This window comes from Pochonia chlamydosporia, chromosome 5 (assembly GCF_001653235.2).
Source record: "Pochonia chlamydosporia 170 chromosome 5, whole genome shotgun sequence".
Classification (NCBI taxonomy): Eukaryota; Fungi; Ascomycota; class Sordariomycetes; order Hypocreales; family Clavicipitaceae; genus Pochonia; species Pochonia chlamydosporia.
The window spans coordinates 780,503-803,299 of record NC_035794.1 but is presented as its reverse complement, the minus strand read 5'-3'; the positions used below and the strand labels follow the sequence as shown (position 1 = coordinate 803,299).

The following is a 22,797-nucleotide window of genomic DNA, read 5'->3' as shown; positions in this document are numbered from 1 at the left end:
CTGCGTTGATGTGCAGAGTACGACGGTGTAACTAACGCTCTAGGCAGCTGAGTTGCAGTGACATCACTCAATGGACGCGGAGATGCTTCTTTCGTCTTCGTGTTTGGTTGAACCTGAGGTTGCACCAGAATGGGGGCGGTTTTACGGGATGAAGTTATGCGCAAACTGCTGATGACTGAGTTTGTGTTTGGCTTCAATGTGAGACGTCTAACTATACTTTGGATCCCAGCTCCATCCAACCTGGGCAAGACTAGCATTCACCATCGAAATCACCAGCAGTAAAGGCGGCTTACAAAACCTAATGCCCATTTTTTGATTATTTTGATCCTATCGTACAATACAACTAATGCTGCAGCAGCATCGTACCCACGCTATCTAGCATCAAATGTGGTTTGCGGGGGAAAGAGATGCAAACTAATAAAAAAAAAACACGAAAAAAAGAACGGCCGTTGGAAAAATCGAGCTTTATGAAGGCCAAATCAATCTCCATGCCCTCCCGTCTCTACAATGAAAATCCGCTGAGGAGCAACATTGGATTTCCTTTTCGTTTCCTCAAAAACAACACCCCTTTCCAACGTCCACTCTTCATGAGAAAAAGTCGACATGACCGGAATCAGATCAACTAAAACAGATAAATATGCATCAGAAGAACAAGCAATGAATTGATTTTTGGCGAATCGTTTGCCCAGCATCGCAAATAAATGAAGAAAACAAAAAGCAGAAGAAGAAGAGTTCATGTGCCTTTTATGTATGCCCCCCCTTTTGGTACTATGTGTGCTGTTTCAATTGTTCTTTTCTTGTGTAATCCATCCCAAACTGTCACGTATTTTTGCTCTGCAGAACGGATCCATGGTTCCTAAGTTATCGATTCGCCCGGGTCGAGGACTGTCTGCCGTGACATGGCAACATGGCACATCCAATCCAGATCGAGTCGTGCATAACGACGACGCTCTCCTGCCGAATAGTTCCACCCATCAATAGACAGCTGTGCATCCAGTTCAAGGAGCAAGCTGCCACAAAGCCATGGGCCAAATGGCCGGTACCGACTCATACCTCATACCTGGCGAGGATGCGTCCAACCAAAAAGGGTCCAAACCAAATAAGCTCTCCAGTCAAACTAGCCGACCTTGTAGGCTTGGTTCGATAAATGAGGCATCCTGGCCAACACCAATAAACCAAATTGCTCGTGCCCGGGTCGAGTCCTCGAAAAAAAAGAAAGAAAAAAATCAAGAGCCTTTTGCAGCCCTCAAGTCGATTCTGGCCACCGAAAAAAAGGAGAGAAAAGCAGCCATGTCTTGCCCTCGCCCCATGTACCCATGCAAAAAAAAAAAAAAAAGCTGTAAAGAAAAGTGACAGAGATCTTTTAACTCAACACTTGCGCCATACCGACGCCATTCCTTTCCAGTGGCTACCAGCATAACAGAATCACCCTCCTCATGTTGGCTCCCGTTGCTCTGGTTCTCTGGCTTCCAATATACCAAGGCACGCCGAGACGCCGAAACTGCATGACGCCATTTTCGGAATATCGTGATGCTAATGACTCCCGCCTGTATCAACGAACCAAAATAAAACAAAGAAACCTTCGGATCGGATGCATCCTCAAAGCCAGGAGATAGAACCAATACTGGTGCCAAAATATATACTAGAAGTACGTTGATGAAGCTGGCCAGCCATCCGTCATTCATTTGGTGGATTCCAACACCAGTTCGACCAAATGGCAGTACATCTCGTCCGTGGTCCTGCCAAGGACCAAGATATAGAGAGCATTGTCTGACGTCCAGTTTTGCTTCGTCACCGCTCAAAACCACACCACTTCATACCCCCCCAAAATGCCTGCCATTTCAAGTTGATCTTCCGACTCTTGGCAGCACTTACTCGACGTGGACCCCATTAGTTAAACCATTGGTTGATTCAGGGCCATGGTGCTGTGCGTCAAACCCGTGGCTTGTCAAACCTGAAGGGGAGAAGTCAGGAACGTCAGCAGACAGCTGGGTGCTGCCATGACCGTGGCCGTTGCCATTGACCAGGCCATTTACAGGCTGACCAGCAGGCACACCTTCGGGAAATTGTGGGAATGGAGCATCGCCTTGGGGAGAAAAGCCCATGGGTGGGTTCATGCCGTACGACCCAGGTATGGCACCATTGAATTGGGGTGCAAAGTTGAGAGGACGGTTCTTGAAGGTCAGATGTACTGGGCCGGCGTTGCGAGCAAAGTCATCACGATCCTCCATTGGCAAGATAAAACTCTGCCAACCGTTGCGCCGTCGCAATCGCTCAATATCATCCTCGCCAGACACAAAGTCAAGGTCAGTCGAGGATTCACAGACGGCTCGAATCATGCCCATGTCCGACGTCAGCTCCCGAATACGTTTGAAAGCGGCAATGAAATGCAGGTTGACAAAGCCCTGAGAATCCATGCGCTTTCGCAGATACATGTCCTTGCATAAGTTTTCAATTGAGAAATAGTACTCGATCTGGTTCTTGAGGACCGCCATCACCATATTATCCCAGTAGGGAGGCTGCGCCTGGTAAGGCATGGCAGACATGGGAGGCATAGGATACTCGTAGGAGCCAAACTGAGCCTGAATGGGAGGTAGACGGGTGGCGCCGTTGGGAAGGGACATGCGGTGGAAGTTGTTAGCAGCACCGCTGCGACCTCGTCCTCCTCGCTGCTGGGAAGGGGGCATGAAGCCAGGGCCGTGAGGGCCTTGTCGTGGTGGAGGGCTGTAGGGACCTTGAGGTCTGCCTGAGACTTGTCCGTTGTTGTTGGCAAAGTTTGCATTGCTAAGCTGGTGCTGCGAGTGCGTATTGACAGGGTTGTGGGCACCCCTTCCTCGGTAGCCGCCTCGTCCTCTATCAGTTCGGCCTTCGGAGCGGGCATTATTGGTGTTCTAGAGACGAAATGAGTTAGCTACTCGAATACGTATAACATGGGATGGATACAATGAACAATTAATTTGCCGCTCTGAATTCTCAATTGGGATAGAACTCATTTGCGTCAAGTGTGATGGAGAATGTGACGGGGGTGGGATGGACGACTTACAGATGATTGGGCCGATGTGGCATCTCTGGCCTTGTCATTGCCAGAGTGAGCGGCAGCAAGCTTCTTTTGTTCCTTGGGAGCATTGCTGGTGTCGATAGACGTTCGCTTGGAGGCTGGGGGAAGCGATGTGTTCCTGTTGGAACCAGTGGCGTTCTCCTTGGTCCGTTCCTTGGACTCGGCGGGTTTGCTCGGCGCAGCATTGGAGGCGGCCTTATCGCCAGACTGAGTAGCAGCAGTGGTGGCACTTCGCCCGCCGTTGGCGTTGCGGGCACCACCACGGGGTTTGGAGCTTCGCATCTGGGGCAGTTGGGTCTCAAAGTTGACTGTAGGAACATAGTCGTAGGTTACCCACTTCTCTTTGGGTCGCCTGTTCTGGGATCCATCATCCTGAGGTTCCTTCTCCTGTACAGGAGCAGGCTTGCCAGCAGCAGGCTTCTTCTGTTCCTCCTTGATAGCAATTTCGGGAGTGGGCCAAGAAGCAGCATCTTCAACAGGAGGAGGCAGCTCACTCTTGCCATCCTTGTCAGCCAACCGGGAGCCTCGGCTGGCATTTCGTTCTGAACGGGATGAGTCACCGTTCTTGCGATTTGACTTGACACCATTTGTGGGTGCATTCTCTTTGGACAGGGTCGTGGGGGTAGATTCCTTGGTAGGCTTCTTTGCCTCGGTCTCGTGCGTAGAAGTACCATTGGAAATAGCCTCAGAAAGTGAAGGCTTGGGCTTGGACTGTTGCTGCTCCTTTCGCTGGTGCCAAATATTCACAGAGGGAATGGGGGCCTCAGACAACTCCACCTTGGGTGCCTGCTGAGCAGCCTCCTTGTCCTTGTCAGCCCCTGATGCCTGATCGTTGTACTGTTTCTCTGATGATGCCTTGGACTTCTTGCCCTTGCGTGGTTTTCTCGGTTCCTGCTCATCAACCGACCGCGTAGCCGTGCTTGAGGACCTCGTGCCTTTGTCATTCCGCCTCCATGGGCGATCTAATCTTCCAGAATCGTCATCCCGTCTCGATTCGGAGCGTCTGTCGTGAGTGGTCTCAGAGCGTAGGTCACTCTCAGAGCCAATGTTGCTATCAATGTCGTGCTTCTCGGCCGTCACAGCAGGGCGAGCCTCGGCAGGGCGCGAAACATCCAAAGACTCGACGGCGACATCGGGCACCGCGGGGGAGGCGGCGGTTTGAGGTTGCGATGCCAAATTTGGTGAGGCAGCAGCAGGGGACGCGCCTTGGCCCTTGGCGGCTTGCGCGTAGGAAAATGTCGAAGAAGCAGCCATCTCGTTAGACTTGGATTCTGCTGCGGAGATCATGTCAATACCGACCATAGAAAGCCTGGTCACAATACGAAGGGAAAAAAAATTAATCCTCGTATTGTCGTTGGCGATTGTGCCGTACCCACGCTCCCCAGCCGGGGTGAAGCAAGAATGGCTTGGGCAAAAGTGTATGAAAAGTCGTCGGAACGACTCCAAGAGAGTAACTCTGTGCAGCGGTCAAAGCGGCAACTGTTCCGCAAACTGTGCAACTTGTTTCCTTGCTGTTTCAAAGGAGTTTGCTGTCGCAAATGTCGGGTCGTCGATCGTCCGTCTCCTGAACAAAAGAGGGCAGGAATCGGCCAGATATGCGTCCTTCGAGTGAATTTTTTTTCAACCTCTCTTCCGTTAAGAGGGGGAAGGATCCGGTGTCCCGAGGGGCCCAAGAGGACGCGGCAGTTGGGGAAGATCGAGTGAGGGTTGAAGAAATAAAAAAAAAAAACCTGATCGGAGAGCAGTCTAAACGTGGCCAAACAGGGAAAAAAGTTTTTGACCACAGGCGATTGACGAGGGGAAGTCGTACGCGAGGCACAAGGAGGGAATAAAAAAATTGACGAAGTCAACCAAACCGGAAAATCGCTATGATCCGATTGGAGTGAGGGCAAATGCAGGACCGTCGGCGTCGATAGTATGGGAACGACAGGAAATAAATAACAGTAGTATCCCACAGGGAGGACGCAGATGTTGCGGCACCAAGCACTCGGGCTTTTGGAAGGCGGTCGAAGCGAGAGGCAAAGGAGGAGTGACAGAAAACAGCGACTGAAAAGTAAAAGGGTTGCTTTGTCAGTAAAACTACTTATTAGGGCGTTGCTTGTGCCAGGGAGAACAAAAAGTCTAAGCCTGCGCTGCGCCGTTTGGTTGCTCGAAGGAGTTGGGAGGTGCAGCGTCTTTCTTGGCCGTGGGCTGGAGAAAAACAAAAGCAAAAAAGAAAAGGACAACGAAAAGGCAGATCAGACACCTTGTCAGGCAGGAGCTGTCCGGGGCAGACTTGACAAAAGTGATGGAAGGGTCAGAAAAACTGGTGGGAGGAAAGAGAAGGGACCAGGCCAGACAAAAAGACTGTGCTGCTCTGGCTGAGGGGCGAAGAGAAGAGAAGGGAAGGACAGTTAATCTTGTCAACGTACGTTTAATGATACTCTGAAGAAGTATGAACTTCTGATCCAGACGCAACAAGCAACCACAATCAACCGACCTGCAACGTCGAATCCGGATGGAATTGGCCCAGCGAGCAGAAATGTTGTGGTCTGGTATTTTGGAGGGATGAGAAGCACACACACACACGCGCGGGCTAGAATGCAGAGTCTGGCTCACACACACACCAGACACAAAAGTAGACCCAGGGACTGGGACTGGCTGACTGGCTGGGCTAGGCTGGGGCCTGGGGCATCGGGCAGGGCAAAAGGAAGTCGGAGGTTATTTTTTGCGTGCGGCCAAGATGGTCCATCAAGTCAAGTGTGCGAAAAGGAATCGACCGGGTCGTCATAAATTTTTTTTTTTTTTGGCCGTCGGCCCAAGGACAAAAGTCAAAAGTGGTCCGCCATACTGAAGTGGCCAAGCCAAGTGGTGCCAGGCTGGTAAAGTTCTGGAGCTGGTGCTGAGAGCACTTGAGGGTCAATTGGTGCCGGTGCCGGTGCCGGTACCAGGCAGGTACAACAACAGAGCAACGATTTGACGACTTCAACAGGGCTGGCTTTGCCATCTCGTACTCAAACGTCCCGACAAACACGATTCACGAATTTCTCTCAGCGTACCAAGCCTTACCTGGGGGCGTTGAAGTCATCAAGCCAAGTTTGTCTGTGAGTAATGGTATTCCATTCCCGCTCCTGGCTGTGCTACTGAGTGTACCACTATTGTCTTGCTGGCTGGGGCCCTTGGCCCTCAAACAACGGACTCGACCGGCTCCCGAGGACCACTTGAGCAGCTGACACTTGCAGGACGAACTCGGTACTGTACAGTCAGTGTGTCCTTGAACCCTCGAAATACATTGGTACCTGGTATGCGTCAAGTGGAGGGGCGGGCTGTCGGGGGCTTGGCCTGACGACAATTCTACGTTTGGCCGTCTGCAGCCCAGTCAACAACCTAATTTCAGAGTCTCATCATGTTGCTACAGAGTCAAGTACGAGCAAACCGTGCCATGCCATGCGATACCATTGATTGCGCACTGAAGATTGATGCAGCCTTTGCTGATGGCGGACCACAGACCAATGCCGTCAAGCCTCGTTGTGCGTTTGCTTCGTCATTTCTAGCCTCGGATCAGCGCCTCATCAGAATAGAGTCTGGTCAATAAGTTTATTAGCTGTCCGGCAGTGTCACACGAAGCAGACCAGACCAGACCCGGTTCGACCAGACCAGACAAGACAAGACAAGACATTGAAGCAATCCTTGCTGTGGTCACCAAGAGCCACCCACTCCCGCGTTGATGACAACAAATTCAATGTACGCCTGCCGAGTCGTATAATACCTGGCGGAGAAATGTGACAACTTGCAAGAAATCCTGCAAAGTGCCCAGCAGACGGACGCACATGCAGCCGGCTGGATCGGGTGAAAATGAAATGCCTCGACCTGGCCAGACTGGACGCTTTGCGACCTTCCTCATAATTACTCGGCAGCAACCAGCCAGCTCATCCATGGACATGGAGCAAACAAATTCAATGTTCCATGGCTAGGTACTTGTACTGGTACAGTATCCTTTTTGCCAGTGCACTGGACATGTGGGGTGGAGTCTAGTCAGGTCAAGTCAAGTCAAACCATGCTCAAGTGGATGGACATGGACCAGAGCAGGCGAACAAAGCATGCGAGCAATTACCAAGGGTTGAACATGGGGTGATGGTGATGCATCAATTTGCATCTGGTTGTTTGTCCGTGTACTCCGTACAATGCCAGCGAGGACAGCAGCATTGATTTATTACTCATTCATACTAGATGCACACTGAGCATCTGAGTCACGGCACATCATCACTGTCAACATAATAACAGACGAAAGATGGACACACAGCTCCAGCTTCGGTCTCAATTTCAACCGATTAATTCATGTCAAGCATGGTACCGGAGTGAATTGCACAAGTGCAGGCTCGGCCCAGAAGCGCCATTTCCTGCTCGTATCCGCACATGCCGCTCCATGTCCATTCTCGAACGAACCGAATCAGCCCAATCCAGCCAGGCCTCATCCACTTGATCAGTCTTCAGTTGGTTGAGTATTGTATGTCGTACTCCCAGGGGCGGCTGATGCTGCATCTCTGCATGCCGTCATTCACTGCCATCTGAGTGACTGGTCAACCAACACAGAAACACACTCGTCATACAGCATACGCTCCATCGAAACGCAGAGCGAACATCCGGAGAAGGGGCGGTTTGTTCTTTGTGTGTTTCCCGACCCACCAGACACATGCATTAATGTTGTCGAGTATTGAATGACTCCGTACTCCGTACTCCGTACTTGAGTGCATACTAGGGAGACATAGCCGGCTAGTGCAGGGAGTCCAGTCAAACAGTGAAACCAGAATTTGGCGCCAGCCAACCACGGGTACCGCAAACCCAAGCAATATGTAATCGCACACTGTTCCATGTTAGTGTATACTTCAGTGGGGGCCGTGACATTTTTTCTTGCTCTTTCCTCTTTCGAACAAGCATCAATTGATGTCATCCCATCCAGCTTGAGCCTTTATTCAGGCTCGGCATTACTGTACATGAACTGGCCAAATAACCAGACTCAAAAGTCTGGGCCTAGTGGGATATAGTTTGACCCGTTTCACAGCATCATGTACAGCAAGCAACACCTGTCAATATTCTGGCACAATGTTCCACAATATTCCCCTCCTTCGATCAGACCCATTCCATTGTGGTGGCTCGCCAAAAGGCAGCAAAGGTCTGCTATGAGCCCTCAATGTTCATGTCCATGTTCATGTCCCATTCATCCGCCCCAGATTCTACTGCCAATCTCCGCAGCTCATCCGAAATGATGGACGGCTATTTTGATGTGTCAAATTACTTTCTGTCTGGGTGCTCGCCACAAAATTTGCACCAGACCACTTACCGAGACTTGCCCCAGTTCTTTTTATTTTTTATTTTTTTTATTTCAGGGTCCGATGATCAAACTTTGGATGAGACACCTGCCGCATCGACTAATGCCTACAATTGACATTCACATTCACATTCATAGCTAGCATTCAAATGCTGTCATTGCAGTCAAGGCCGTATTGCTGCATCAATATACTCGGCGCCCTTATATCGTAGATACTTCTCTGGAAATCCAATCCATTATGCGTTACGTAGCGACTGGCAGCGCATCGCATCACATCTCCTGTAGTTCATTCCGGCCCGCCATCTTGGTTGATGCTACCGTGGCTTGATCCTCTGGTCACTTACCATTCAGTCTAGTCCTGTAAGGTCCGCGCTTGATGCTTCATGCGTAGTGGTTTCAACGCATGAGCCAAGTTTAACTGAAGTTGAAAGTGTAACTAAGCGGACTTGGGCGGATCAATGGAGGGGAGTGTAATTTGGTATTGACGCTGAATGACATTCAAGTGGCATTTATTCCGAGACTGGAAGGCGGGTTTATGCTTTTTTGTGCCCTGCTGACGTGCTGCGGGACGGGAATAGAGTATTTGCGATTGAGTTTTTTTTTTTTTTTTTAGAGATGTGACTTTGTTTTGTGCGTCTGGTGACTTTGGTTCTGATGCTGGGATATGTTGGCGTTGAGTTTGATGCCCCGAGGCCTGGAGATGCGACTTGACGTGATGTGTGGTCTAGTGGCGTAGTTCTATGTGAGCTGGGATATCTTGGCTGAGTTTGATCCAATTCGGCTAGACACGTTCCAACACAAGTAGAACTGTACATCGTACTAGTGAAGCACAAATCTCGCCTGCGACATGATCCAAGACAAGAATAGAATAGAAAGTATCCCATCAGAGTTTCTGCCAAGTTCCCTGACAAGAATAGCATATCACGGCGTTTATGCCAGGTACAAGTTCTAAGACAAGATCATCACGAGATTTGATGCGCATGTTCTCAGACAACAATAGAGTATTACGGTGTTTAGCCCAGTTCCAATCCCAGGACAATGGAACATCCCAGAGCGTATGCCCAAGTACAGACAAGAATAGAACATCACAAGTTTGTAACAGTACCAGTTCCAAGATCATAATAGATATCAGAGACTATATGTCCAAGTAAAGACAAGAATAGACTATCGCAAAGTTTTGCCTAGTGCCGACCCCAAACAACAATAGAACTTGACAACTTACATACCCTCCAGTACAATCCACCACCAGACGTCACAAACCTCACACTTCCCATTCTCACTTTCCACCAGATATAAACACCCCCAATGCAACGACGATACATCAAGATCCCATGCGCTAGTCCCCGTCCCGCCTTTTCTCGGCCTCAACCCGTAGTTGCCGTCGTTCGCTCCGGGTTCATCTAATGAACGAATCACCACGTCTAACCAGCGCACGTTCAACCCGCGAATACAACGTCCCTCAAGAATGACCGACTACCTAGGTACGTTTCCCATACCCTGTTGCAACAGCTTGACCTCCAACTACCGCGTGAGTATCAAATTCCGCACAACGGTGTCAGTGTCCCCATCACGCAATAGTCGCCTTATGATATTCAGCCAAGCCCATCTCCAAGGAAGCCAAGCGTCACACTCGTAAAGACTACGTAGAAAACAATAATGAACATGGTCTCCGAGGTTAGAATACAACGCAGAGTAGTAGAGTAAAGACGGCGCAGATTGAAATATCCTACAGAAACAAGTCCCTGGGTAGTTAGAGTGACGTGCTCCTCGGCCGATGTACGCTCGAATCAAGGGAATCGGCCGAGTTGAGTGACTTGCCAGCTGATACACAACCAAAGACAGTTTAGACACGGACCCAACATTTGTCAGGTATTCGGTCTGTCTGGTCGCAAGAGTGTGCAACATTGTTACTGTTGCATCCATACCAAACCGAGACCCGGTAGTTCGTCACGCCGACTTTCCAAACTGGGTCAGATGATGGCGCTAGTTCTACCCAACGACTATGTGACTACTCAGTGCCGACTGAGATACTACGTGCGTGACACTGACACACACGGGAATGGCTTGGTGGGCAAAAAAAGGGACTCTATTCGTACATTCATGTAGATACAGTACATTGTTGCTAGTCAAGTCGCTTTGCAGAATCTCATCACGATGACGTCGTTCTAATACACATCCCTGTCTTTCTTTCTGTGCTCTGCATTGTTTTGCCGCCACACTCTTCGTTCTATCCTGACATCCATGACGTTGCTTGCCGGGTTCCAAATGATGCGGCTAGACGGAGACCAGTGGCGCCCATGGGAAAGTAGCTGATGAGGTACCATAGTAGACATGCCAACTGGACAAGGGAGGAAAAGAGGGTTAAGATGGTGCTATGCAGCTGGGAGCACGTCAGTTATTCTGCATGACAACACTCGTCAACAGACACTTACCTTGAGTGCGAAGACAAGTGTCATGGCAATGGAACCAAAATACGCTGCTGTGAACGGCAGTCGTTGCGCGGAGAGAAGATGGTAGACATAGTTCATAGGGCCCATGACCGCTGCAAACGAGGCTAAGAAGAGTACAGACCCAACGGTCCATCTGTCACAAATAGTCGTGTTAGCTGCTAGATCTGGAGATGCCGTATTACAAACGTGAGAGTTGACACAAGACCAAGATTGCACTGCGCCAAGGCGACCACCTCAGGTCAACGGTAGGCAGTGAGGCGAAGCAGAACACGGCATTTGTGCCTTGCTCAACAAGACAGTAACCCCGAGTACGTCCTGACTCACTCGTCGGGCCGCAAGCCATGAGACAGTGTGAGAAGCTTGTTGACAAGCACAATGGAGGCTTTGTGGGGGGCCAGGAGAGACAAGCTCACCACCACCAACGAAGGAGGAAGAAGTGTCAAAAATCGCACGCAAGAAAACAGCACTTACAAAACAACAAACTTGCGCGGCCGGGTTGCCAATATCGGAAACAGGGTGAAGCAAATGGCAAAACAGGCCAGAGCAGCCAAGTTGCAGGCCCCAAAGACCAACAGCCGGTCCCATCTACTGACTGCACCCCATGTTAGCCTTGTCGCCCACGAGGCGCAATGTCTGCATCACATGCAGACTCTAAAGCATGCCTAAAAGCTGCAATGCACATGTCCCGCTGCAGGGGTGCCGCATCTCAAAGCTGCTCCGTGTCGTCCAAAGTTGACAGACGATGCGTGTGGAAGAGGGCGCGTTTGGGGAGGTTTTGACTCACGAACAAACCAGCCTTCCTCCTCTTCTCGCCGAGTGGGAGCCGGTAGAGGCGCACCTGGACCTTCTGAGGTTGGAAGTCGGACATAGCTGCGGTCCTGGAACGGGTTCAAGTTCCTGATGGATGCGAATAGGCCCGTCTCCGGAGCTGTGTTGACTGGCTCATCTTGTCTGCGGCTCCAGCCCAGCGAGCTTAAAGAGTCGCGAAACGCGGTCGACGCCATGGCGAACTTGACCAAGATTGTGGGGTTGAAAGACAAAAAGAAGGAAAGGGTGGGAGTCGACAAGCAAAACTCCCAAGTGATAGAACTGTGGGTGGCGGCCGCAAGGGCAGGTTCGGTGGTATAGCGTCGAGGTGTGGGAGCGATGTGCGATCGACGACGGGGTTCGTGACAGGTTATGGCACGGAGACAGTCGGGATGGGTGGAGATATCGGCCGGTAGTCAGTGCTGGACGTAGAGTAACGGTCCAAAGAGACTGTTGAACTGCTCCACGGAGGGCCTGTATGGTCAGTCGAAGTCATGATATATGAAATAAGTCGTATTGAACAGGTTGCTTCGGGATGGCAACAGAGCTTCCAAATTGGGGGCGGACGCAACCAAAGCACAACAGGAAAGACGGGAGCCTACCAGGCAAGTTTGGGATTCGCCACTCCGCGACTCAATACCTCTCCAAGAATTACAGGCAGCGGACAAAGACGCGAACCGTGTTGCGAATCAAGACCGCGCGTACCGCTCGCAAATAGGAATCGATGGGAACAAGGAACGGAGCGGTCAAGTCAGGGAGGGCGGCCAAGGGGAGCCAACGGGTGGGTGGTGTGCGGCAGAGACTCGACCGGGAGTTTGCAGATGGGAATCTAACAAGGCGAAACTACAAAAAGTCGATGGCAGAGCTCGAGCAATGAGCAGAAATGGCGGAGGAGGTTGCAAATCGTCAAGGTCGATTGCGGCAGTCGGGAGTTTGGAGTTGAATGTCCGGCTCCCTTGGACTAAAGTGCTAGACTTGGGGGGTGTGGGATGGCAATCGATACGCGCAGGCTAAGACCACATGATTGGCAGACCGGGGGGTCGAGTGCGACTGTGTGGGCTGAGTGTGGCCGTCTGTGGCCGTGTGGTGCTGCTGGAGCGGATGCTGGGGCTTGCCTTGGGTGGCTTTGATAGAGTCTGGGTGGCTCTTGCCATGACAAGAGAGGCCTGGGATTGGCCCATGACGGCTTTTGGGTGACAGCCGTGCTGCACGGCTGTAAACTAACAACCAGAGCTGTTGCACTTGACACTTGAGTGTCTGGTACAGTACTTGACTGTATCAATGAGTGAACATTGAAGTAAACCAGACCAGACATTGAGGTGAAGAGGCCCGAGGCGGTCAGCCCCACCACAGCTGCGCGTGCAGCTTGACTTGGCTTGGTCTTGCTCCTTGACATCTTGACTGATATGGACATGGTTGGTCTTGGCCACTTCGACAGACGTCTGGCAACAAACGCCCATGGATGCCATCGCGCCATGTGCGTCCGGCTCGTAGATGGCACTTGGAGCTAGTTCTGCAGCTCGTCACTCCGATTTTCCCATCAAAAGGGCTGCATGCCATCCCATGCCATGCATAGTGTAGTTCGCGGCCGCACGTATCACCAGCATAGCGACACCGTTGCATGCAAGATGGCCCAGAGCCTTGTCTCTTGACGTCCGAGAGGTTGTCTGTGAGCACCCTTGGCCAAGTCTGGTCTGGCTTCAGATGTGGCCTGCCTGCCCTTGCTTCCTTTTGGATTTTCTGCCTATCTAGTTGGTTGGCACGAACTGCTCAACTCCAAATGGTTGGTTGATCTTCAATATTGTCATGCCTGGCTTGCACATCTTCGGACTGGAGCCTTGCGCAAACCGGGCATGGGTGGCGGCACATGGGTAGATGGGCGCCAAAGTTATCTGCATACGGCAAGTCAACTTGCATACGGAGCATTAAATCCTGAAAGTCGTGCATACGCGGTAGTCAACCGACACACTTGTGCGAATCAGCATCATGGTCTTTGGCAACACTTGACTGATAGGACCGGGAGTTGAGTCCGCTCGCTCATTGAGCTGCAAGGCGGCTGCATGCATGCCGTTGAAGTATAATCAAGGACATAATCAAATGGCAGCTCCCGTATGGTCGATACTAGACCCCCAGCCATGCATCTAACGACTCACTCACATACGGGAAGCCTCCGTCCATAGTTCCCATACATCTACATGTTATACATGCAACACACGGAAATCGTGTGACCTGGGCCTTTAATAATCCAGCTGCCCTGTGGCAAAAAAAAAAAAAAAAAGTGGAAGAACATGATGACAATTCTCGTTATACCCTGACCCAGGTATCTCCCTGCCGAGGACGATGTGCAGGCATCACTTTCCAGAGCCCGGAACCCAGACCCTGACAAGGCGTCCGTCTAACCTTGCAGCCTTGAGACCTTTTTGCAATACAATACCACGGATCTCTTTTAGAACAATGACGCAGGAACCCATCGTCTCGGTCACGAAGACTAACACTCATCGTAGATGGCATCGTCGCGAGTGGGAGGCTGACCTTGGACGGCGGTGCCTTACATGACCGCGTGGCCCAGACTTCAAAGAGGTCTCAAGACTATAGGCGCAACGCATGACCGAGGGTAAAACACCAATACCATGATGTAACCGTCATGATAAGGCCGGTATCGAGGGTCAAGGTTGTGGCTTGGTGTCTTAAAAGAAGAGTCACGTTCAGCCTGGGACGCACCCCCCCTCTCTTCAACAGCCACGGGTGCGAGACCGTATGTGTGTGAGGATGTTTTTTTTTATTGTGTGTGTCTGCTTCTTGAGCGTCCCCCCAAGTGGACAGGTATGGTTCAAGAAGCCCCAGATAGTTAGTCCCAAGGTGGGAAAAGGGTGCCATTCCCGTTCGAAAATGGCTGTCTGGAGACATTGGAGATGCACAAGGCTGTGTGGATGCCGCAAGCAATGGTGTGGGTTGGCGACAAGTCAGACGACAAACCTCCGGGACGAACCTCGTACCGTACCGTGCCCACTCTGCCCGCAAGTCTACCGCCAGTCTTCCCTCTGCGCCGTATTTTTAGCTTGTACCCAAACGGTGTGTATTGGGGTGGGAGGCGATGGGATGCGATGGGAAAGGGTGTGACTGCAACGGTTGGTGTGTGTGTGGATGAGGATGGGGCTGGAGCTGGCGTCGACTTTGCAAGGTCGCAAGGTGACAGAGACCAAGAGACAGAGAGAGAGAGAGGAAGAATGAGAGAGATGGGTAATGAAGACATCTCCCTTGAACTAGCCATGGGAAAGTAGTATAAGACGGTCCTTCCCCCCGGATCAAGCCATCTTGTTTGTTGAGAGAAAAGAAAAATATCGGATGAGGAAAGAAGCTGAATACTCAAGCTTCATCTTTCCGCAAGCCAACCAGACACTCCATCGATATCCATCCGGTCTTGGCGAAATCTTTGCGCAATCGATAACGCAAGACGTGGCTATTAATAGCTGTGAAGAAACACTTGACATAAATACATACGAATATCGATCTCGCTTACACGCTCTCGAGCAAGAAACAAATACCTGCCGTCACCCCAACGGCCGCGGTCGCTGCAACTAGCCTGCCGAGAGCATTATTTATTTACGCATCTCCAGCTACCTAGGCTGTCAAGGGAAACCAAGGTCTCACCCGCCGTTGGAAAAGCTTGTGTGTTTGTGTCCAGGTGTAGCGTGAAGCAGACGAGACACAAAGCTGAGCTGCATTCCTGTCGACCTCTTGTCGCATAGCCCTCAAACAATATTCTGGTTGGTCCATCTCTCTCCCGCACCATGCATCTGGAGTCTGGACAGGATCTGGACTCACGAACGACGAATGCGCCACCGCTGCATCTTTGTGCAACGGTGAACGAACTGCACGGGAACTTGCGTTCTCCCCTGCGGTTGGTGCTTTTTCTTGATGTGCACTCAGATGCACTCATTCGTCGTTGTTGTGACTGGATGCAGCTTGCGCCTAGATGCAGTGTGCTGTGGGTGTCATTATTATTAACAGCGTTATTTTATGCCCTGTCAAGGCACTAGATTTAATTGCCGCTTATACTGTACCCGTACGACATTATCATTTACTTATTTGCTGGTTTTATTTTAAGTTAACCAGCTTAACCCGCCATTGCCGCTCGTACGAGATTAGGTGCCAAACCTTTGATCAGTCAGATTGCAACGAGCAGAGAGCTCCCGAGCATCCATACACATACGCAGTTCCGACACTGTGCCGAAACAACAACAAGCAGTCTATTTTTTTTTTAGTCGCAAATATTTTCCTTGTGTGGGTTTGCCTGTTGCCTTTTCTTCATTCAGCTCGAGGCTGCATATTTATTCGATATATTTCCATCCGGTGCCACAGCCGCAAGCCGCCTTCTCAGCGCCATCTCGTGTTCCTGAAGACGAATGTGGTAGCCTGAACAGCATCTGGTACACTTCAGCGCACGGCAACGCATTTCTCAGCACTCCCAAGCCCTGGAACATCGGGGCGTTGAAGCCTGAGGTAAGCTCAAATGCTCCTTGTGCACTCCAGGCTAGCTGCCTTCCCCCCCCTCAAGCAAACAGGAGCCCCAGCCTCACACAGTTGCGGCCCCCCACCCACTCTGGTACACCCCTGTCCAAGCACTTTACTTGGTACACTTTGTACCCAGACCTTGCCCCTCCCTCCCCTCCTTGTCCCCCTCCCTCTCCCACATCCTCACCTTGTATGGAGGCTAACAGTGAACCGTGACTCTGCTCAGCTGCCCCAAGCCCTCTAGTCTATCTGTCGACTTTGGGACTCTGAAGCCTGAAGTCGCGTCTGACTCTTAGCATCAGCCCTGTTTCTCTTTTTGCTCGACCTGTCAAGCTTTATATCTCCAACGCGTTCCGACCTACAGGTCCCCAAACTCTTTTTCTCCATCCTGTGTCACCGACCGTGCTTGGATCAGACCAAATTTGACGTGTTCACGGAACGTGTCCCTGATATATTACTGGTAAGTGCGCAGTTTTGAGTACTTTTGTTCAATCAAGTCAGCCAAGCAAGGAACGGGTTGATGTCATTCAATCCCCACATCACCCCAAACCCTGACTTGCATCTCTCCCTGCACTTTCTTATTTCACCCCGACCAGAGAGAGGACCAGACCAGACCAGGCATTTACTAGCTGCCGAGTGGCCGCGAGAACCGCCGCGCCGACACCAGACTTGGCTGTTGGCTCTCCATGGCCTTGTCAAGAGTGTTGCATCTGGTGGCTTCACCAACTCGTGGAGAACACAAACACCACCGCCTTTGCACCGCGGCCATCGTGGGTTCTATCCATTGACCACGGAGCTGGCTGACTGGTTGGTTGTCTGGATGTTCGCAATACTAGTGCACCTTAGCAATAATTACCCGTCCTGGCTCCCCTTTTCTCATCTCGCCTCTTGACTCGTTACAAGAAGCCTCCTCCGCCAGCCAAGTTGTAAAGATAACTTCGAAGTCGGTGTCTTTGCATCCGTCCCGTCTATTCTGTTCTCTTCTCCTGTCGTCTCCTGTCGTCCCCTCTCACCTCGCCTCGCCTCCTCTCGCTAGTCTAGTCTCCTCTATTGTTGCTGTTACCCTCCCTGCCTCCGCTGGTGGTGCAGCTCTCTGCACATCTTTTTTCTTGGCTTGACCGCAAACTGAAGCATCCCGAAGCAATGGACTAAACTAACGGCGTCCCACAGCTTCAAACGACGTTTGACGTTTCCCTCACACACCATCTTGGGTGAGCATTACTCGCTACCCCAGCCCCGACCAAGAACGCCTCCTTCAGTCTAGGACTTTGGGCAGCCCAATAGCTACCATAGACTAGACTTTCTCACCCACCTGCCCGTCCATCCGTCACCGTTACCGTCACCGCCTGGACCCTAGTCGCAGCCTACGACCTACGACCCAGCTTGATTGACGGGACTAGGTCATACTTGACAGGTGCATCATCAGGACAGATAAAGGCCGAGTCCCAGGTTTCAACAGTGCCAGCGCCAGCGCCAGCGCCAGTGCAGTGTAGTGCAGCCCACAGCAGACCAGTCAACATTGAAGGTCTGGTGCATTCAATTTTCGACGTGCATCTCCCGCCTCGCCCTTTTGCTGCCCACCGCCCTGCCCTCAACTGGTTGCGTTGAGCTTTGCCCTGCGACCAGACACGACCAGACATCCACTCGTCCAGCGACTCCGTGCGTCCTTCTCCCAAGCCACTGGCTCCTCGTCGTTTGGTTGAAAAAGCAAACACCTGGCGACAATTCCTCCGACGTCGCATTTCTCTTTCCCCCCTCTTGCAACAACTCCCTTCGCTCACGGCCTCCAAGCCAGGCTCTTTTGCCATCGCCAACGCCGACCATCTCGTCACGCTTCTCGCATACTACGATACGTTTTGGTTTAGATGGAAAGCCAATAGCATTCCGCTGCTACTTTCCACCAACACCGCATACTATCCCCAAAGTGAGTTGACTCCTTGACGAACTGCCGGCAACATCCACCCAACTACGTGTACTCCATACTGTGCTGTATATGGGTTCCACCGTGGACGCCTGCGCCTTCCTCTCTGTCTACGTCTACGTCCACGTCGGAATCCCATCCGCCACCTCCGACAGCCAAGTTTTGGCTGTCGCTTCTCCTCCACTGCCAGTCTTGATTTGTATTTCTCATCCGCGCCGGGCCTTTCGGGCCATCTCTATTATCAAAGCTAACGTCCCTCATTTCCTACAGCGTACTCTGGATATTTTTGAATCATCTCCAAACGCCTCGCAGTTTCGAGCTGGAGAGCTGATATCGAATTAATACAATACGCCCTGGGCGACTCGCGCAACCAAGTCGCATCGTCGTACCTCAAACCTTTTGACGGTACCGTCAACTCCTCCTCCACAAACCACAAAGCTGGCAACCCTAACATCCTCAGAGCTCCAGAAGCTCAATTTACATACAATGGCCCAACACGGATTCAGCCATTTCGCTACCGCCCCCAACGGAGGCAACATCGACCCCAACGATCTCGCCATGGGTGGCGGCTATTCTCCCTCCTTCTCCAATGCCAACAACTTCAACTCCGCCTCCGGCAATGCCCCGAACGGCTACTCCAGCGGCAACGCCGTCTTTGGCGACGATGAATTACTAGATGGACTCGCCAGCCCTTCCGATGGCCAGCCAGGCATGCATGGCCAAGGACAAGGCCAGGGCCAAGATTTCGCCGGGATGAACATGGGCTTCAGCCACCAAAACGCTTTCCAGTCGCACAGAGGGTCTGGTCTACAGATTGACCCAGCTCAGATGAACGGCTACTCGCAAACCCCCGATGGCGACCCGATCCAGAGCCCATATGCCGCTGGCTTCACGGCTCAATTCCGTCAGATGCAAAACAACCACTCTCTTGGTGGCTCATTACACTCTCCCCTGTCGTACTCAGGCTCCCCCTTGGCCGCTGGGGAAATGGGCGCCGACGGCAACGACCCCAACTTCCTCAAGGCCAGAGCCAGGATGTCTCAGCAGATGCAGCGAAAAGCCTCCAATAATCGCAGCCCAATGACGCCCAAGACCAACAGCATTCACGGCATTCCCATCGGCACTCAGGATTCGCCCGGATTTGGACCGCAAGCCATGCGACCTTCGGGCAGCCACGAAAAGTCTCCATCGGGACAATGGGTCAACACTCCCTCTGGAAGCATCCCCGCCTCTTACAACTCTGGCTTCTCCTCGCCCATGCAGCAAGGCATGGTCCCCATCAATGAGGTCATGCTCAAGGGAGGAACCTCCATGCCAACCAAGTTGGGGGTGAACCCCAATGCAGTCTCCTCCCAAGAGATGAAGCGCAAGCGCCGCCGTGAATCTCATAACCTTGTCGAGCGTCGGCGCCGAGACAACATCAACGAAAGAATCCAGGACCTCAGCAAGCTCGTTCCCTCACACCGCCTTGAGGATGAGAAGATTCGCAAGTTGATTCAGAACGGCACGCCCTTGTCCCCTACCTTGACAGGCATGTCAAATGCATCCCAGGCTACTTCCGGTTTAGCTGGTCCTGGTGCACGACGTGCTGCTGGTAGCAATGCCGGCAATATCACCACTGGACTGCCCATTGAGGAGAAGGATAAGGGTCCCAACAAGGGCGACATTCTGAACGGTGCCGTCAGCTGGACCCGCGATCTTATGTGGATGCTGCACCTCAAGCTTCAACAGCAAGAGGAACTCATGAACAACATTGCCGAGCTGGGCGGCCACTTCCCCTTCGAGCTGACTGATGACGAGAGACGCATGCAGTCGGAACTGATGGATGCCCTCACAAGGAGTGACGCGGCGAGCTTTTCGTACTCGCGAACTGCTGGATCTGGTCTCCGGGTACCTAGCCATACCGATTACCGTGGTGACCCTGTAAACAGCCTGGCTGCCAACCTCGACGCCATCGGCCTCACCCCAGAGGAGAATGGCAACCCAGTCATGGCTTCAGACATCAACGACACCGCCCAATTCTGGAACGATCCCGATGATGACGGCAGCGGCCACGCCTCCTTGGACTTTAAGGAGGACGACGAATATGACATGGACCTCAACTAGGTACCGTGTCGAACTTGGCAGCTTGCATTCATCGGCGCTTGACAATTACATTTGTGTTTTTCACGGCTCAGAAGTGGTGGTTTCACATTGAACCATCAGCAGCCATTCAGCATGTCTGGCATCTTAAGGGAATTTTCCATCTAATTGGGGATAGCTTGCATTTGGGGACGCTACTGGTAATGAAATGCTTTTATTTGTTACAATTGATTTGCTCCCAGACCAGCGGCGTTGAGGGTCATATACATATACATACTACAGGGAGGTTGGCATGACCCAAGGATATTTTTGGACCGGCGGTGTCTATCCGGAACAGGGTTCTATATACAGGGCGCTTGAGTTTTACATTATACAGTGGAGGATCTCGAATTCGAATGGCAGGTGGATTTTTTGTGTTTTGCGGTTTCAATTTCGTCGAATGATTTGGATTTTCTTTCGTTTCTCAAGACATGTGTTTGCTCTTCATTTTTTTCCAATTTCTTTTGACTCTTTTGGCGCTGCGTCTCAGATAGTTTTTGACTTTGCGATACCTCGGTTGGCTCTTGTGATCAAGGCCCTCCTCGCCTTTTGTACTGGCCCGTTTGGTCTTTTATGCTTTTATTTTCTTCTTGTCTACAAGTATCTAGTCGTTGGACTTGGATGTGGGCTTATTTGCAGACATTTGCAATATGGAACTGTTAGCTTTGTTGTTATTGTAATACATGGCTTCAATATTGTTTCTCCGCCTCTCCCCTCATAGATGATACCTAGGTAAATGGGAAACGTGTCCAGTTTCTGATTATATATTCGTGTGTAAATTACAGCGTGACATGTTACCAATGTCTCGTACAGAGCAGATACTCACTCATGGCAGTCAACAGGGTCCACGCCTCCTTTCGCTTCATGTCCTCCTGTAAAGCTATTCTCTCCAGGGCACACCGTCCGTCGAAATACTTACACATGACTTGCCAAGCTGTCCTTACTTTTTCGTCTTTGAGGCGACGCGCAATGGCGGACAGATAGCGTGATTCCTTGCCCGTTGCCTTCTTGGCGTCGATGATGATGTGGGGAGTCAGGCCAGCGAGGTGGGGGGCGTCATTGACGGAGGGACGGGCCGTTGATATGGGTGCGGTTTTGCGTGCATGGGCGGTGGCCTTGTCTGCTGCTTCGCGGTGGGCTTTGATGGCGATGCGTTCGAGGCGAGCCATCTCCGCTACGTGTTGTGTGGATGGTGCTGTTGACGATGCGGTTGGGTCGGTGGGCGTGGAGGCGGGTGTGCTTGGGACACGGGACTTGGGACTCGGTTCGTCGCCGGTTCCTGCGGTTGGGGAGGTGGGTTCGGCGTCGGGGGGTGGTGATGTGGGTGTCTCCTGCGGCGCGAGCTCCTCTGCTTCCATCTCGTAGTCGACTTCGTAGAGGATCTCGGGCCATACTACTACGTAGGCGAAGGTGCAGAGCTGGGTTACCCAGCCGCCGCGGAGGAGCCACGCCAGCATGCGGAGGTACAGAGGGCGGTGAGGCTTGCTGGGACAAAAGGTCTTGAAGGGGCGAGGCGCGTAGGACAGTTCGGAGAGGAAGTTGGGGAGTGGTGGTGCGAGCGGGAATGCGCGCTGCCATTCGGTTGCCGCGTGCGGGAGGCGGCTGAGGTCGCTGTTGGGCGAGATGATGTAGATGTCTCTGGCGTGGAGGGGGGGAATCGCGATGGCGCGGCGCCAGAATATGAAGTGTTGGGCGTATTTGCGGACTTGGCTGGCTGTGAGGACGTTGCTTTGGCCGACTTGGTAGAAGCTGTGGCGACTTTTGTCAGTGAGTTTTGGAGATAGGGGAGGAGGGAGGGACATACGACATGGTTGGTTTGGCGAGGCGTGCAAATTCTATCATGGATACTGTTGTGGGATCTCTGTCGGCTTGGAGCTCGGCGACGACCTTTTTCTCGTCTTCTAGGAGGAGGAGGGCGAAGTTCTTGTCTAGGAATTCTGGGTCGTCTAGTTGCTCGTGGCTGAGGAAGGAGTTTGCTGTTGTGAGCCAGAGGCCGTGGTTGCTGTGATCGTCGTCTGCTGGGATATCAGACACGAAGAAGGGCGCTGGAATCTGCACTGATGGCGTCAATACGCCGGCGGGTGTGTCGAGATGAAGCGTGGCAATCTTATTGCGGGACACGGCTTCATATATGTCGTGGACGGATGCTGCTAGGGAGAATGTCTGGAGCAATTCCTTCCATAGGACGTTCATGCTCTTTTCTATGTATCGCGTTAGGAAACAATGGTTAAAGGAGGAGGCTGTAGTGGGCGATGAGTATGCAAAAGACTTACGATCTTCTCGGGCTCTGTCCTTGGCGAGCAGTATCCGCTTAGACTCCTTCCACACGAAATCGCAGTGTTGCTGGCTATATTTGTAGGCTTTGTTGACCTTTTTGACCACGTTGTGGTAGAGCGAGTCAACGAGCTCCTTGTCTTCACTCTTCTTGGGGTTCAAAATGAAGACGAGGTTGAACATGGTCATGGAACTGCGCTTCTCTTCATCCGCATCGTCCTTCTTGCCGTCTTTATCCTTGATGGCCTCTGATGAGATGACGACTGACGGTGTCGGCGGCTCCGTCTCATGCGGCGCAATGTTATCATCCGACTGTCTGGGCGGTTTCGTCTTGTTCGACTTC

The 22,797-nt window shown here is 51.9% G+C and overlaps 6 protein-coding genes across 6 annotated transcripts; 2 read left to right on the top strand and 4 right to left on the bottom strand.

Annotated features, from left to right (window-relative positions):
- Nucleotides 1-1,871: 1,871 nt before the first annotated feature.
- On the bottom strand, nucleotides 1,872-4,312 carry VFPPC_05542 (La domain family; the record flags this gene model as incomplete). The annotated part of the gene is made up of 2 exons (XM_018284719.1): nucleotides 1,872-2,891; nucleotides 3,044-4,312. 2 exons carry the CDS (start codon nucleotides 4,310-4,312, stop codon nucleotides 1,872-1,874), a joined length of 2,289 nt encoding a protein of 762 aa, XP_018141547.1.
- Nucleotides 4,313-10,593: 6,281 nt separating this feature from the next.
- Nucleotides 10,594-11,820, bottom strand: VFPPC_16180 (syntaxin; the record flags this gene model as incomplete). Its single annotated transcript, XM_018293933.1, has 4 exons — nucleotides 10,594-10,746; nucleotides 10,799-10,949; nucleotides 11,288-11,408; nucleotides 11,601-11,820. The coding sequence occupies 4 exons, from the start codon at nucleotides 11,818-11,820 to the stop codon at nucleotides 10,594-10,596; spliced, it is 645 nt and encodes a 214-aa protein (XP_018141545.1).
- A 2,107-nt stretch (nucleotides 11,821-13,927) lies between these two features.
- On the bottom strand, nucleotides 13,928-14,134 carry VFPPC_16179 (hypothetical protein; the record flags this gene model as incomplete). Its single annotated transcript, XM_018293932.1, has 1 exon — nucleotides 13,928-14,134. The coding sequence occupies one exon, from the start codon at nucleotides 14,132-14,134 to the stop codon at nucleotides 13,928-13,930; it is 207 nt and encodes a 68-aa protein (XP_018141543.1).
- A 401-nt stretch (nucleotides 14,135-14,535) lies between these two features.
- Nucleotides 14,536-14,904, top strand: VFPPC_05538 (hypothetical protein; the record flags this gene model as incomplete). The annotated part of the gene is made up of 1 exon (XM_018284716.1): nucleotides 14,536-14,904. One exon carries the CDS (start codon nucleotides 14,536-14,538, stop codon nucleotides 14,902-14,904), a length of 369 nt encoding a protein of 122 aa, XP_018141542.1.
- A 3,200-nt stretch (nucleotides 14,905-18,104) lies between these two features.
- VFPPC_17975 (hypothetical protein) lies at nucleotides 18,105-18,320 on the bottom strand (the record flags this gene model as incomplete). The annotated part of the gene is made up of 1 exon (XM_022429641.1): nucleotides 18,105-18,320. The coding sequence occupies one exon, from the start codon at nucleotides 18,318-18,320 to the stop codon at nucleotides 18,105-18,107; it is 216 nt and encodes a 71-aa protein (XP_022285305.1).
- Nucleotides 18,321-18,545: 225 nt separating this feature from the next.
- Nucleotides 18,546-20,165, top strand: VFPPC_13860 (HLH transcription factor (GlcD gamma); the record flags this gene model as incomplete). The annotated part of the gene is made up of 1 exon (XM_018291632.1): nucleotides 18,546-20,165. One exon carries the CDS (start codon nucleotides 18,546-18,548, stop codon nucleotides 20,163-20,165), a length of 1,620 nt encoding a protein of 539 aa, XP_018141541.1.
- Nucleotides 20,166-22,797: the final 2,632 nt, after the last annotated feature.